The 17840-nt window shown below is 43.8% G+C and overlaps 1 protein-coding gene across 3 annotated transcripts in view; it reads right to left on the bottom strand.

Annotated features, from left to right (window-relative positions):
- The window catches only part of LOC124149721, a 70134-nt gene that overhangs the window by 40753 nt on the left and 11541 nt on the right, over positions 1–17840 (bottom strand). Inside the window, exon 1 of one of the 3 annotated variants that reach the window (XM_046521467.2) lies at positions 12803–13435. The exons of 1 other annotated variant lie outside the window; for it this stretch is intronic. In XM_046521467.2, coding sequence (XP_046377423.1) covers positions 12803–12816 — 14 coding nt within the window. In that variant the 5' untranslated portion in view covers positions 12817–13435. Of the gene's footprint in view, positions 1–8685; positions 8934–12802; positions 13436–17840 lie in introns of those variants that run through there. One more of the 3 variants, XM_046521470.2, reaches the window with a different exon arrangement.

The raw sequence follows: 17840 nt of genomic DNA, 5'->3' as shown, positions 1-17840 counted from the left end.
AACTGTTTTTTTGGTCCCGTTCATTTGCCGTATATATGATGTAAATATGCTTATAACGAACTACGGTTATAACGAACTAAATTTAGTGGTCCCTTTGAGTTCGTTATAACCGTAGTTTACTGTATCTGTATTTTTAAGTGTATAAATCTGTATTTGCAATACCAGTCGATAACGTCTTCACTTATTTGAAATTATTTTTAATACGACATGAAATGCACTTAAATGGCTGTAACGAATTTCCACAGAAAACTAGTATAATGTCTGCCTTTTGTGTACAGTGATACATGCATAACGAACTACGGTAATAACCGAACTTTTGTAATATGATCATTATTCAGCCATTATAATATTGGCTTTCAACTTGTATTGAATCGAGGCGCATTACCACGCCGTGATAATCAATGTACAATTGAGACATTTACAAATGAAAGAGACACCATTTAAACGCGATGCCTCGTTTCAATGTAACGACTTCCTGTCACGGACTGCTGCGCCGGACACCCACGAGAAGACTGATCCCAGTCACATTGGCCTCATTGTGAAACGAGAAACTGTTTTGGTGTGGTTGTCTACATGATTTGGATAATTATAGCAGTGATTGGATTTGCGTATAAATGACTGAAGAAAATCATGTTAAAACCTCGTTATACCGTCCCGTTATAGTATGGACGTATTTATTGTGATGGTTGTCTTTTGCGATGTGAAACGCAGTTTAACGCGCGCGTGTGTGTGTGTGTGTGCGCGTGCGTGCGCGTGCGTGCGTAGTGTTTCAGTTTCATGTTGTTTAACGCCGCACTCAGCAATATTCAAGCCATATGAAGGCGGTATGTAAATAATCGAGCCTGGGCCAGACAATCCAGTGATTGACATCATTAACATCGATCCACGCAATTGGGATACGATGACGTGCATCAACCAAGTCATCGAGCCTGACCACCCGATCTCGTTAGTCGCCTCTTACGACAAGCATAGTCGCCATTTACGGCAAGCATGGGTTGCTGAAGACCTATTCTACCCCGGATCTTCACGGGTCTCTTAACACATTGACCGTACACACTGCACTATAATGACATACGCGAATGAACAATATTTGTTTCGGTATGTCAGCGAGCGAGAAGCAATATTCCAGCAATATCACGGCGGGGGACATCAGAAATGGATTTCACACAATGTACACATGTGGGGAATCCAACCCGGGTCCTCGGCGTGACGAGCGAACGCTTTAACCACTAGGCTTCCCCGCCGCCCCATACTAGTGAGTGAGTTAATATTTAACGTCACATCGGCAATATTTCAGCCATATCGTGACGAGGCCCCATACTATATACGAATAACTACAATTGCGCAGATATGTTTTGACCCATCCGGGAACTCAAAAACTCAACTCATTCTACAGTTTATAATACAGGGCGGGTCCATTCGGGATGGTATTTCCGCTCAATATTTCCCAAAGTCATAAATCTTAGCAGACTATTTCTGTATCTCAAACGAATATGTTTTCATAACCAGCAGTGAGACAAGGCGTTGTAGTTTAAACTGGCTTTATCTGTCAAGTGCGCGTTATATATAAACGCTGACAGACCCAAGAACTGAGCCTCTGAGAGAAGAGCGCAAGTGGTGTAACGACTTCGATGAAGAGGGCGGAGTACTTGACGATGACGTCGTAAATAATACGTCGGGGTCGTAAATACCTTGCGTAAGTATTTATCAGGTTAGTCATGTTAGTAGAATGAAATGTACTTCCATAACGAGATCGGTCAGTAACAAATATGTTGGTAGACATCGTGAGTCGTTCTGCTCAAAGTGAGTGAGTGAGTAAGGTTTTACGCCGCTTTGAGCAAAATTCCAGCAATATCACGGCGGGGGACACCACAAATGGGCTTCACACATTGTTCCCATGTCGGGAATCGAACCCGGTTCTTCGGCGTGACGAGCGAACGCTTTAACCACTAGGCTACCCGACCTCCCCTCGTTCTGCTTCAAACAGTGTTTGGTAATTTGTGACAAAATTGTTTATATGACCACAAGAAATATTTATATGATGTGCTTTTGTAACCTGATTTAACATTACATGCAGATAATCCTTGTCTAAGCAATACATATCCAATCGATTAGGTAATGAATAGGGTAGAATAGGTCTTCAGCAACCCATGCTTGCCGTAAAAGGCGACTATGCTTGTCGTAAAAGGCGACTAATGGGATCGGGTGGTCAGGCTCGCTGACTTGGTTGATGCATGTCATCGTATCCGAATCGCGTGGATCGAAGCTCTTGACATCAGTCACTGGATTATCTGGTCCGGACTCGATTATTTACAGACCGCCGTCATATAGCTGGAATATTGCTGAGTGTAGCTTTAAACAACAAACAAAACAAACAAACAAACAAAAGGTATGAATGAGTGAGTGTTGGTTTATGTTGCAGTCGCCAATATTCCGGCTGTGTCGAGGCGGTTTGTAAATAATCGAACCTGGACCAACAAAACCTGAGCTTTAATTTTTGTTTTGTTTATTGTTTACAATAATCGCCGCATCCAGCAACATTCCAGCCATATTGACGGCGGTCTGTAAATAATCGAGTCTGGACCAGACAATCCAGTGAGGTGCAACGGTACACACTCAGCCATGTCTCGCCACCACCTGATCTGAATTAATCGGCCATTTTGGATACTCGGCCCCGAAATCCCAAAAGAATGACGATAAATATGGGCTTGACCTAATTTTGCGCGGAGTAAAACACACTAATCAGGATGTCGTGACACAATTAATAGATCATCTCAAACTTTACCGGCTAAAGTCACTAAAAACTGATGCCAGAATCAGTGATCTGTGACACATACAGTCCGCGCTGGTTCAAATAAAGCACAGTGAGAAGTGCAGCCGTTGGGCCCGTGCTCGAAATATGAAATCAATTTTAAATTTTAAAAAGTCCAAAAAATTTAATTGAAAATGAATAATCAAAGGTTTACACCTGTTTGTGAACATTATTAAGCTCCTGAACATGAAACTAAATGTCGATCTCAACCTCACCTGAGATTTCACTGTTGTCCTTAATTTGTTTACGAATATACAGAACAGCTACACGTATCCAAGTAAAATGGCAACAAGTGTTTTCATATATCCCACAAAGCCTTACCTTGTCCCAGGTACAAAACTCAATGGTATTGTCACGAACTTTCAGCAAAACCTCTTGCCGAAGTTTGAACGAAATCAGATATCCCAGAGGTGTCCCAGAGGTGTCCCAGGGGTGTCCAAAAAGAGGTGTACGCATCAGTCTCATCAAGAAACCTATATGTACCAGCAGGATGCCACCAGGGTGTGTGCTGTGTTACGGGTGGCTGTCTCTACTGGTCAAACTGACCCGTTGACCCCCTTGTCGTTTCATACATGCTCGTGTTTACCCACGCCCAATCCCATCTGATTTTATGATCGTCAAGAGTAGTGCGTCAACACCCGTTCGCTTGATCTGAGCTTTGAACGAGACGAGGTGAGGTGAAATGGGGTTTAACGTCGCGTTCAAGATTATTGCACTTATATAGCGACGGGTATGTATGTGTGAATGTTTGTACTGTACCGGACTTATGTCGGTTTTATAGTGCTATCCCACCGAGATACCATGACACAGTGATGGTCCCAATTCCGTGCATCGATGGTCATGATGTCAATCACTGGATTGTCTGGTCCAGACTCGATTATTTACAGACCGCCGTCATATAGCTGGAATTTTGCTGAGCCACTCCGAGCCGACTAGTCTATGATTTACCCTTTGATGACAAACGCCAGGCAGGGTAACAACAAGTACCATAGTTAAACTTCTTTTAGTGCGTAGGACAAATGATCGTCCGCACACAAGATTGGTGAGAATCACCTGTTACACGACGTCTCACGGCGAGGAGGATGAGATTTGATGCGTCACATAAGTACACTCTGTGAAGTTTTGGTGCACCTGCACTAATCGCCTAAGGAAACGATTATCTAATATTCGTTGGTGATGGAAATTTTGTTAAACAGCTTTTTTATATTTTCGCAACCTATGTTTTCAAGACAAGGCACCAAGCATATCAAGCGACTTATTGTGGAATTGTTTTTCTTACCCCCTCCCCCCAAAAAACAAAACAAAAAAGCCTATTAAAAAACACATATCCAATGAACGGTCCCTAATGCCGTTGATCATCGGCAAGCAGGATCGATGAACCGATATTAATCTTACCGTTTGAATTTTGAACTATTTCAAAATGCAGATGAAGACGCTTGTCCAATGAAAGATCGTTATTTGATTTGTGAAATGTATGATGTCTCGACAGACTGCACAGTTGGCTGGATTGCATGCATGTTGCTGTTTTACGCCGCTTTCAGCAACAAGTAAGTAACACACGGCGAGGATATCGTATCCATGTGGGGTTTAAAAGACCAAAGCTTTAACATTAGTCTACCCAAGAACCCCGTGAAGATCCGCAGTAGAATAGGTCTTCAGCTACCCATGCTTGTCTCCCCCCGTGATGATCCGGGGTAGAATAGGTTTTCAGCAACCCATGCTTGTCTCCCCCCGTGATGATCCGGGGTAGAATAGGTTTTCAGCTACCCATGCTTGTCTCCCCCCGTGATGATCCGGGGTAGAATAGGTCTTCAGCAACCCATGCTTGTCTCTCCCCGTGATGATCCGGGATAGAATAGGTCTTCAGCTACCCATGCTTGTCTCCCCCCGTGAAGTTCCGGGGTAGAATAGGTCTTCAGCAACCTATGCTTGCTGTAAAAGGCGACTATGCTTGTCGTAAGAGGCGACTAACGGGATCGGGTGGTCAGGCTCGCTGACTTGGTTGATGCATGTCATCGGTCCCAACTGTGTGGATCGATGCTCAAGATGTTAATCCCTTGATTGTTGACTCGATTATTTACAAAACCGCCGTCATATAGCTGAAATATTGCTGAGTGCGGCGTTAAACAACAAACAAACAAAGTATCTAGAATTTCCAAGTAAGTATATTTTGAATTTCCAAAATTAAAAAAATGGCACGGCCCTTATGGGTATTCATAGAGTAACTTGACATCACAACTTATTCAACATCAGCATCTAAAAACCCCTTTCAGTGGCAACATCAAAGACATGTAGCATAGCAGACACACTTAACGCTGCACGTGCACAGGGCGTGACGCCATAGATTCCAGTATCACCATGACATTGTCACTAAACAACGTGAAACAAACAACAGATGCAGAACAAGTCTCGAAGTGAACGACAACAACGGTAGAATTATTCATGAAAGCTTTCTTTGTACAGAGCCATAGATCCGGGATTGTCTGATGAACACTTTGTTCCATCACAATAATGGCAGCTGAATCAGCAAGTATCACTATTGATGCTGCGGATGACTTACTGTTTTTCAGACAGGTGTGCGTCCTTATTATCATCTCTAAGGATCTGAGCTTGTCTTTGGGTCCGTAGCCGCATCACGAGTTATACATAATCGTCTATCGCTACGCTACGAACTCGTTTTGTAACCCGGGGGGATTTCGAGTGCAGAAAAGATTCTTGGAACACAATTATCTTAATAGCCACGGTTGGTAATTTAAAAAAAAAATACAATTTCAAATGTTTTCTTAAAAATGTTAAAATGGGAGGAATATTTTTGGTTTATATTGGGTGCGGGAGTTTTTAAGATAAATTTTCTACAGGTTATAATTATTGCATTTTATATAATTTATCTATTTGATGGCGACAGTAAATGAGTTGTTTTTTACATGTAACTTATTTCTTGTCGGCGGAATAAAATCCATTGCTTTTTATTTCTATATTTTGATCACATATCTATGTTTTGGTGACGGCGGACTCATAAACCATGTTATAAGAAAGAAAATAGCCCAAGGGTTTTCGCCTTGCAATCGTTAAGCAATGGCACACTGGGGACGAATACATATGTGCTATACTTTCTCAATCATTTCACCACCGTGCAACTCAAATAAGGATCGGGTGCTTACACTGTGTGACAGGCTGTTATATTCTCCTCCTGGCCCGTGAAGACCCGGGGTAGAATAGGTCTTCAGCAACCCATGCGTGTCTCCCCCGTGAAGATCCGGGGTAGAATAGGTCTTCAGCAACCCATGCTTGTCTCCCCCCGTGAAGATCCGGGGTAGAATAGGTCTTCAGCAACCCATGCTTGTCTCCCCCCGTGAAGATTCGGGAAGAATAGGTCTTCAGGAACCCATGCTTGTCTCCCCCCGTGAAGATCCGGGGTAGAATAGGTCTGCAGCAACCCATGTTTGTCTCCTCTCGTGAAGATCCGGGGTGGAATAGGTCTTCAGCAACCCATGCTTGTCTCCCCCCGTGAAGATCCGGGGTAGAATAGGTCTTCAGCAACCCATGCTTGTCTCCCCCCGTGAAGATCCGGGGTAGAATAGGTCTTCAGCAACCCATGCTTGTCTCCCCCCGTGAAGATCCGGGGTAGAATAGGTCTTCAGGAACCCATGCTTATCTCCCCCCGTGAAGATCCGGGTAGAATAGGTCTTCAGCAACCCATGCTTGTCTCCCACCGTGAAGATTCGGGGTAGAATAGGTCTTCAGCAACCCATGCTTGTCTCCCCCGTGAAGATTCGGGGTAGAATAGGTCTTCAGCAACCCACACTTGTCGTAAAAGGTGACTATGCTTGTCGTAAGAGGCGACTAACGAGATCGGGTAGTCAGGCTTGCTGACTGGTTTGATGCAAGTCATCGTCTCCCAGTTGCGCGGATCGATGCTCATGATATCAATCACTAGATTGTCTGTTCCAGGCTCGATTATGTACAGACCGCCGTCATACAGCTGGTATATGGCTCTTTCATACGGGATTATTATATCCCACAAGATATGTCCAGGGATCATTTCCCCAAAAGAACTATGTTCTCCGGAATCTAGCATATTTAATTGTTTATTAAAGTTTTATTTAGTAATATATTTGTTTCAGTGGTGATTTTGTGTTAATATCGTTAGATACTTAGGCTTGTTCCTTGTGCTTTTTTAATAGCAAGTAATTCTGTCTCAAAAATGAAATCCATGCTACGGGACTTTGTTTATCCGGACATCGCTACCGTCCTAATTAGCGGGGTTTTACCATACATGTCTAATTACATTCTGAGTGAGTGAGTATGGTTTTACGCCGCTTTAGCAATATTCCAGCAATATCAGGGCGGGGGGCACCAGAAATGGGCTTCGCACATTGTACCCATGTCGGGAATCGAACCCGGGTCTTCGGCGTGACGAGCGAACGCTTTAACCACTAGGCTACCCGACCGCCCCTAATTACATAATGTCAGCAATGTACAACCCCATGCCTGAAGACGTTGTACATTGACAGTGTTCACAGTGTTGAAATGTAGCATGTCCATTGCCATCAATCACACTGATCTCAGCACAGGACATCAGCTGATAGGATTGTCTATTTCTATTTCATTCGCATGAGATTTTTCTTTTTTTCTGTAATGACCCTGGATTTACACCCCGTTCGCAAACATAATAGTTCCATGATTAGGGATTAGCGATATAATAGTTTGCTGCTCAAAGCCGACAGTTATGCTTCAAGGTGTGCTTTGGTTGGGGATAACGGGATACAAGGCTTTGATTTGATCGCAACCTGCAGCGGGTTGTTCATAATCCGATGTTCACGATGTGCTGCAGTTTACAGCGTTCAAACCACGATACATATCAATGTGAGCGAAGGTTTGCATGGATTTACTTTAACACATAAGTAAACAATATTCGACGGTAGTCTGTAAATAATTGAAACTAGACCAGGCAAACTAGAAAGGTGAAATGGGGTTTTAACGTTTCAAGGATTACTGCATGCGTGCGTGCGAGCGTTAATAATGCCAGGTTTTTAGTTCCAGCCCACTGAAATACCATGCCCCAGTTTGACAAGAGACACAGTATACTGACTCCGAGCCGACCAGTTCTTGTTTTAGCACCTTATTGCCGAGCGCCAGGCAGGGTAATAACAAGTTTAACGTCGTTTAGTATGACGTAGCCGGGGATCGAACACCAACCTTCCGCTCTCCCAGCAGATGCTCTATCCACTTGACCGCGGAGGCGGTCTTAGTGTACATGATAAACACGAGGTCGCTAATATCACGTGCATAATGTCGGATGGTTTACATAAGGGTTTCATAAATATCGGACCGTTGACGTGCAATTTGTATCATGTGCCATATCATTAAATAGTTATATTTCTCATTCCACGAAGGGGCGGTGGGGTATTCTAGTGGTTAAAGCGTTCGCTCGTCACGCCGAAGACCCGGGTTCGATTCCTGACATGGGTACAATGTGTACAGCCCATTTCTGGTGTCCCCCGCCGTGATATTGCTGGAATATTGCTAAAAGCGGCGCAAAACCATACTCACTCACTCACTCACTATCATTAAATAGTTATATTTCTCATTCCACGAAGGGGCGGTGGGGTAGCCTAGTGGTTAAAGCGTTTGCTCGTCACCCAAAAAAACCCAGGTTCGATTCCCCACATGGGCACAATGTGTGAAGCCTATTTTGTATGTCCTCCGTTGTGATATTGCTGGAATATTGCTAAAAGCGGGGTAAAACAATACTCACTCACAAACATAAGAGAACATGTACCTCCCAGCATGACATTTGAACCACTGTCCGTTGTTAATGCCGTTATTCCAATATCAGAAATCTGTTTTCTTGAACAAAAACACATTCTTACCTGCACGTGACGAAAGTGTAATCCTTCCCCTACCAACACAGAATCACGTAGTCAAGAGGGATGGATACACGAACCAAGACTGAATCTCTGCCAGCTAGCAGTCAGGCAAGAGACAGAACGCCACCTTACAAACACGAGCAAAGTACACCTTCGCCTGTTCCCACAGCTATCTACAGATATCAAACATACAGATGTATTGTCGTCGTCACGATCTGGCTGACTGCTGGCGGAATGTCCCTCAACAAATCGTGCACAGACGGACTTACATTGACGAGTTTTCATGCGGTTAGGACTTTCTTTCAGGTCTCCACGAAGTGCTGTGTCAGAATAATGGCCCACAAAGGCAGGGAGAGTGAGGGGGTGGGGGTTATGTGCGACGGGAGTGACGATTGTGTGAGGTGGTGGTTGTGGTGGTAGGGGGTGGATGTGTGAAGTAGGGAGGGGTGGACAGTATTAAGTGGGCGGGGTGATAAGTATGAATTTTTGGGGGTGGGTGTGGTGGGGTGGGGTGGTGGAGCTTGTACAGTAAACTACGTTTATAACGAACACGCGCGTAACGAACACGCGCGTAACGAACTGTTTTGGGGTCCCGTCCATTTGCTGTGTATATGCTGTATATATTTTTTATGCATAAAACGAACTCTGGTTATAACGAACTATAAGTGGTCCTTTGAGTTCGTTATAACCGTTGTTTACTGTATCTATATTTTAGGTTGAGTCACACAACTGTCTTTCCCGACCTTGCGTATGTGTGCGTGCGTGCGTGCGTGCGTGCGTGCGTGCGTGCGTGTGTGTGTGTGTGTGTGTGTGTGTGTGCTAGGATAGGGAGGGGAGGGGGTATAATTACATTCTGCCTCAAGTTTGAAATAATTCCAACGGCCTTGACATTAACTGCTAGGCAATAGAAAGTATACACCCATATTCGATGGTGGCTTCAAACGAAACAAACAAGAAAATTTATTCGATGGGGATGTACTTGATGCGTTTGTGCGTTCGACCTTGAGTTTGCAGTGTTTCGGCAACTGTGTTCAGTCCAGAAACGTTTTGAATAAAATTTGTAGTTTTTTAGTCAAATCCAGTTTCAAGTTTCGACGAGCAAAATTGCAAACATACACAAGTGAATTTTTTCGATGACAATAACCTTTGTATGATTCACGGTTAACATCATCAAACGTTTAAGGGTCTGCATAAAAGTCAAGTGATGATTTGAGTGTTGAATTATTACCGCTTGATATTTGTTTGTTTCCGTACATGAGGCGGGTTATTTGAGCGACTGAGTGAGTGAGCGTTTACACCGACAAGTCATATATCATTGCACAGAGGTAAGACATCGAGCCTGGGTTTTCAGCGTGACAAAAAAGGCTTGTACCAAATACTTTGAATACTTGAGTTATAGGGCGTGAATTGTATTTTATGCCGCTCTGAACAGTACTGCAGATATAACACTAAAATCGAGCACGGTATGGTGCTAACCTAGGTTCACAATAAGAGTGAGTGAGAATGGTTTTACGCCGCTTTTAGCAATATTCCAGCAATATCACGGCGGGGGACACCAGAAATGGGCTTCACATATTGTACCCATGTCGGGAATTGAACCAGGGTCTTCAGCGTGAAGAGCGAACGCTTTAATCACTAGGCTACCCGACCGCCCCCACAATCAAAATACATCGGAGAGTCGAACCCTCAGATTCATCTGTGCCCATTTAACCACGTGGGCGTCACCTTTACGTGAGCCGGCGTTTATGCATATGTCACTCACTGGATTGTCTGGTCCAGACTCGTTTATTTACAGACCGCCGTCATATAGCTGTAATATTGGTGAGTGTGACGTTTACAACATACAAAACAAAACAAAAAGCATATGCTACCCCGTGACCCATCTGTGTGATAGTAAATGATAACGGTAGGTCTTCGTCATTCCCTTCTCGAGTGAGTGAGTGAGTGAGTGAGTATGGTTTTACGCCGCTTTTAGCGATATTCCAGCAATATCACGGCTGGGGACACCAGGAATGGGCCTCACACATTGTACCCATGTCAGGGAATCGCCGGATTTAAGCCTGTCTGCAGAAATTATACGTAGAGTTAATATCCCTAGAAACTAGTCCTCCAAACCAGTTGGGATTGTAGGGCTAAGTCTGGAGTTTCCCAGAAGTTTAAGGTTCCTGAACTAGCTGTCCGTCTCAGGCATGCCAGAAGCCTATGGCCGTGGGTTTGAAGCCCAGAGTCACCTTCAATGTGTCTCTCGAATAGTCAGGGGGCACGGGTGGCCCAGTCGTCTAAGGCGCCGCAATTCGCTGTGCAGAGTTGCGTCCCATTGACACGCCAGAAACCTATGATTGTGGGTTCGAATCCCGGTTCGCCCCGATTATGTTTCTAGGTTTGTCAGCACCATACCCGTGCTCGTGGGTTTCACCAAGTGGTAAACGTCTGAAACCTGCATCAATTCGGGCTTTCCTCCCACATTGTGCTGACACGCCGTGATAAAACTGTAATACTGTTAAAAACTCACCCACTCACTATGCTACCAAAACGTGCACGATCTTGGGAAAAAACAAAAAACAACAACCACGGCATATCGTGACAAGATTACTATTCGAGAGCGTTGCTTATATGCAGGTAAACGACTGTCCAGATGATTCGTGGGTCTGAATACACTACAGTGCATATCTTAGTACATTAACGCTCTGCGTAGACAAACACAATAAATCAGACTGTGTCATATTAATCAATACACATAAGACTCGACCAACAACATTTTTTGCAAGGAATAATATTGCTTGAGAGATTATCTTTATCAGCCGGCTGTAGAAGGCCACTTAACTACCCGCTTATGTCAAGCTGTTCATCAGACCAGCTATGTATATAATCCAGTGGGTATCTGTGTGTGGCCAAACCTGTCTAAATGCTAATGCTGCGTTTAAGAAAATCCTCAGAATATTTCCAATTACATTGTTGGCATTAAGTCGTGTCTACGATCATGGAATGTTTGTTTGTTTTTTGTTTAAAGCCGCACTCAGCAATATTCCGGCTATATTACGGCGGTCTGTAAATAATAGAGTCTGGACCAGACAATCTAGTGATTAATATCATGAGCATCGATCCACGCAATTGGGATCGATGACATGCATCAACCAAGTCAGCGAGCCTGACCACCCGATCCCGTTAGTCGCCTCTTAAGACAGGCATAGGTTGCTGAAGACCTTCTCTATCCCGGATCTTCACGGGCCTCATTCATGTAAACTCAGTTTTGGTAGCACCGTGGATGGATTCCGTGAATGATCTTGAGTGAGTGATGTGGGTTTAACGCCGCTTTTAACAGTATTAAAGTAATACCACGTCGTTTCAGCTTAATGTAGGAGGAAATCCCGAAGTGATGCAGGTCCCAGACATTTACCACTTCGGTGAAACCCACGAGCACGAGTATGGTGCTGACAAACCTATAAACACAATCGAGGCGAGCCGGGATTCGAACCCACAATAAGGTTTCTAATCACTTCGGATATTCGTCCCAAATCAAGCTGACACGCCGTTTTTTGAGTGAAATACATTTACAACGTACTGTTGTAAGCGTTGTATTGTTTATGTTGATGGGATAAAAAGTAAACGAATGTTGTTGTTGAAATAGTTGGTCAATGAAAATAATAATTATTGATGACTGAAGAAATATATAAACAACGTTTTACATAAATATCAAAATGGGAACAGAAGGCATTCATCCCGTTAATGTCCAGGTTACGGAGCCTGGAGCCTTCAAATTAACAGAGATTCAGAGAGCAAGGATCTTGGATCCGACAGTGTATGTTTGTTGCTTAACGCCGCACTCAGCAATATTCCAGCTATATGACAGCGACCTGTAAATAATCTATTCTGAACCAGACAATCCAGTGATTGACATCATGAGCTTCGATCCACGCAATTGGAATACGATGACATGCATCAACCAAGTCAGCAAGCCTGACCACCCGATCCCGTTAGTCGCCTCTGACGACAGGCATAGTCGTCTATTACGGCAAGAGTGGGTTGCTGAAGACCAATTCTACCCCGGATCTTCACGGGTGGATCCTCCAGTGCAGATATTGTGACCTAAGTGGAAGATAAAGTTCAAAACACATCTTACCTTTCTAGCGCCATCCCGTGGCAATCTATCTCGGCTTCCTTGGGTGTTGAAATATCAGCCTCTATGACTTATGGCAGAACTGCCTAGGCTATAGCGTATTGCATGTCGTCGTCAAAAGTTTCAGGTAAATGTTCACAATGTGAGGCCATGCTAAACTTAAACCACCAAACACACAATCACCGGCTGTCGCTCAAACGTTAGCAACTTCCGATAAAGAAACTTGAAAAATCAGAAACTGTCCTCTTTTGAGGCGATCAAAAGCCTTCACATGTCAACACAAAGTGTGTGTAATCGGGACTATTTTCTGATCACCGAGTGTTCCTTGATAAACCTGGTCATCATTATTTAGAATATTTTTACCATGTCACAAAGTTTCCTCTTTAGGAGCGAGTCCACTAAACCTGACGAGATCCATCCGTCCGAGGCCTACGCTTTCTCGTTGCAATGTCATACAGGACACTCGCCCCGTGAGTCGGCGTTTAAAGTCACAGCACAACGCAGCACGCTGTCAGATAGCAACTACCCAGAATGACACGCGGAAATTAATAGTTTGTTGAATTGAACGCGCTTAAGGCAGGTCAGGCTAATTTCATTGATGAAACCCAACTACACATCGACCAATGCCAAATGTTTCCGACACCCGCTAATCTGTTGGGACAACATTTTCTCAGCAAATCTAAAGCGAAAGCATATCACCTTACCAGAGATTTTTTATGAAAGTTTTATCATTTTAAAAAATCAAACCTTACCAAGTGGCATCTCCTTCGAAAGGGAATGTTTGGCTCTTGAGACGTAATGGCCACACTTAGTGATTTATGGGATTTTTGATTGGCCATAATCGATCGATAACTTGCTATAATCGATGACATGGTTATAGCAGCTGAAAGGTTAAGTTGTCACGTAACCAGGCGACGGAGAGCGAGTAAAGATGTGGCGACGCCGATGGGGGCTGACTAGCAACAATGATATGTTCCCAACAATGTTTGACCATACGCTCTTGGGATTGTTTCCTACTGGCAACATAACTACGTTTGATTGTGTGTGGTACCGGCGTTTGTTGAAACAGCGCCTTAAAAACGCGTATATCTCGTTGACAAAACGTGTCACCTTAATCCAGCTAATCATCAAGTGTGAATGTTGTTTGACGCCGCAGTCAGCAATATTCCAGCTAGGTTTTCGTCTGTATTCTCGCGACGGCTAATAATTCATCGAATCTGGCCAGAAAAGCGAATTCCGATTAAATAGGGCATTTCCTTTGAAAGAAAAAAAAAGACAATGAAATGACCCTTTTAAGTTTTAACTTGTCGGACAAAATGGCCACTTCTGTAACAGTGTGATTGGTACACCACGTTGTTTGATTGGCAGGTGGCGGGAGATTAATTCAGATCGGATGTTCTCAACCTAGGTAATCCGTATCAAATTCACGTTTTTCCCGACGCCATGCGGGGCGGTCGGGTAGCCTTATGGTTAAAGCGTTCGCTCGTCACGTCTAAGACCCGGGTTCGAATCCCGACATGGGTGCAATGTGTGAAGCCCCTTTCTGGTGTCTCCCGCCGTGATATTGCTGGAATATTGCTGAAAGCGGCGTATGACCACTCACTCACTTACGCAACACCATGCACGTTCATTCCGTACCCACCCCCTTTCTAAAATGAAATGTTCCAAGCAGGACCCACGGATAAAACATGCAACAATTGCGCAAAGCACGCTCACCTAACATCTGTGCGTCGTGTGCCGAAAGCCTGCAATCCAATTATTTACTGCAAGTTGTCACACACATGGAGCCTTTTGTCCAGGGTTATCAAAACTACAAAATCCCAAGCTGTCGGGAACCCTCTCATGTTTATCAAGACTGTCATCCAACCAATACCGATTGTTGAGTCAACTGCTACAACCACAGTTTTATTAGATTAACAAGTCATTTGAATGGATTTACACCCCGCCAAAAAAACCGGAACAGCCTCAACACCAGATGTCCTTATCAGCTGATAAGTTCGTAGTTTGCTCAACATGTATCGAATGTTATGTCAAGATCGTAAGACATTAAATATTAGTTGCACTAAAACAAATTCAATAAGGTGTATGGGTCTTTAAATGCCGAGCAGATTATTGGGACTGTTTTACATGCCTTAAAGCTTGCGTTATCTAGGAATATCAACTGTCTGCTTTATCAAATGGACTCTCCCGACAACGGTCTCGTTTAAAGATATGACAACCGTCTCGATATTGCAATTTATTTATGATTATGATTAACGGCTAAAATGGACAAGGTGTTATTTTTTAAGAAACAAGACATGCCATCGCGGAAATTAATGATAAGATTTATCATGCGTTTAAGTGGGTAAAGCCAGCGTGTGATATATTGCAAGGAAGAAGTATTTATTAATCACACCTGAGACATGAAGGCCGCTTGGTGCATTCGGTCCCATTCAGATAAGGGAGGTGGTGCGGTAATTTGATATTATTCAGCCTCGACCCCCCCCCCCCCCCCCCCCCCCCCCCGACATTTAAACATTAAAGCATTTCTATGCCAAATTTGATGGAATTTCATCTGTTATTGATTTTATGGCAAGCGCGACCAAACAATGATGCAGATCGTTATCGTTATTTTTGATATTTCGGGAATGTTGTTTTACGGCACCCTCAGTAATATTCCTGTCGAAAGCACCCATCCCCGCCATCTGAAACCAACCAACGCGTTCCGTTGTCGCCTTGGGAAGATGGGGAGAAGGGGACCTGCTCTGACCTGGGGGTAAGTTTGTGGAAGATTCCCAGTTAGTTCAGTGAGTGAGGGAATGTTGTTTACTTAAGATAGGCACCGGTGAAGATCCAGGTTAGTATTGGTCTTCAGCAACCCATTCTTAGCGTAAAGGCGACTAACGGGATCGAGTGGTCAGCATTATGACGCCGGTCTGTAAATAATCGAGTCTGGTCCAGACAATCCAGTGATTAACATCTTGAGCATCGATCCACGCAGTTGGGATCGATGACATGCATCAACCAAGTCAGCGAGCCTGACCACCCGATCCCGTTAGTCGCCTCTTACGACAAGCATTGTCGCCTTTCACGGCAAGCATGGGTTGCTGAAGACCTATTCTACCCCGGATCTTCACGGGTCTGTGGTTGTAGTAGTCCTCATTGACCAGGATCTAGGGGCTATAATTATATTACCAGTTCTAAATGTTTCAGTTTTACCACAGTGGGCACGGTAGGCCCAGTCATCTAAGGCGCCGCGATTCGCTGTGCAGAGTTGCGTCCCTTGGGCACGCCAGAAACCTATGATTGTGGGTTCGAATCCCGGTTCGCCCCGATTATGTTTGTAGGTTTGTCAGCACTATGCCCGTGCTTGTGGGTTTCACCGAAGTGGTAAACGTCTGAGACCTGCATCACTTCGGGCTTTCCTCCCACATTAAGCTGACACGCCGCGATATAACTGGAATAGTGTTAAAAGCGACGTTTAACCCAACTCACTCTCTCACTCAGTTTTACCACAACCTGGAACAGACTAACACTGACAGCTTCAACCTCTGAGGCCCAGTGAAAAAGGTCTCCACTAGTCACATACTATGATCATGGGTTCGAATCCCACATATGCCTAGGATTTGCAACTCCATATCTATGTTCATACCTACAATGTAACCGTGCAAAACTGTAAGTTCAGATTTGGTTTGGGGGCCTGTAGATCTAGTGCTGACAAACCTAGAACTGTTACCCACGGCGACATTCGACCCCACGATCATTGGGTTTCTGGCGCCTGAAGACTTAACTCTGCACAGTGAATTGCAGCGGGCGGTCGGGTAGCCTAGTGGTTAAAGCGTTCGCTCGTCACGCAGAAGACCCGGGTCCGATTACCCACATGAGTACAATGTGTGAAGCCCATTTCTGGTGTCCCCTGTCGTGATGTTGCTGGAATATTGTTAAAGGCGGCGTAAAACCATACTCACTCACTCCGGAATTGCGGCGTCTGGAAACTAGGCCACCGTCTGACGCATTGACAGGTACTCTTACATTTGTCTGTCGAACTCTCAAGCTATGTTGTCATTTAATCACGCATACATAACCAGTTAAATACCAACACAGCCAGAGTTTCTCATTGAAAAATTCAGCGTAAACTAATAACGCTTTGAATAATAAATCACGAGTTAAATGTCAAATGAAAGACATATTATACGTCTTACACGTCTTTGGTCAAGTGAACTTCCCGTCCGCGTTCTGATCCCTTTAATACATACAAGGCCTACTATCGTCGTCGATGTCAGCAAAGTGTGTAGAACTCAACCACTAATTCAGTTTATAAATTCACACACTTCCATTAGGCGTGTGAGAAAGGCCATAAATAACTGTAATACACTGTCCCGCTGCCGATCGTGGCAATACTACCAGGATACATTGAAGCGTTGGCGCTATATCAGCTCACAGGGGATCACTTCCATAGCTTTTTACGGCCATCGAAATCCCTCCGTCTACAACGAGCGGGTGGTTCTACCGAGAAACATGTGTTAATTGGAAATATTTTATATATTGCCTAAAATGAAATATTATGTAATTGTCTTGTGATGAATATTGTTGAATGCACAAAGAGTTATTTAGTTCTTATTTGGCATGTTGCCAATACTTGTCAATGAGGGGGTGGCTGTAAAGTAATATTATTGCGAAATTCTACTATTTGCGGACTCTACTTTTGACATGTCGCTTGGCTTTTGTCGAAGTCAGACCTACATGTATAACATCTTTATCATAAATAACGGACATGTTTAAGTAACATCTATATCATGAATAACGGACATGTACAGCATCTATATTATGAATAACGGGCATTTAAATAACATCTATATCCTGAATAACGAACACATTTAAATAACAGCTATATCATGAATAACGGACATGTACAGCATCTATATTATGAATAACGGGCATTTAAATAACATCTATATCCTGAATAACGAACACATTTAAATAACAGCTATATCATGAATAACGGACATGTACAGCATCTATATTATGAATAACGGGCATTTAAATAACATCTATATCCTGA

Source organism: Haliotis rufescens, unplaced genomic scaffold (genome assembly GCF_023055435.1).
Source record: "Haliotis rufescens isolate VD_foot unplaced genomic scaffold, xgHalRufe1.0.p SCAF_18, whole genome shotgun sequence".
In the NCBI taxonomy this organism is placed as follows: Eukaryota; Metazoa; Mollusca; class Gastropoda; order Lepetellida; family Haliotidae; genus Haliotis; species Haliotis rufescens.
This window is presented reverse-complemented; position numbering and strand designations above follow the sequence as displayed.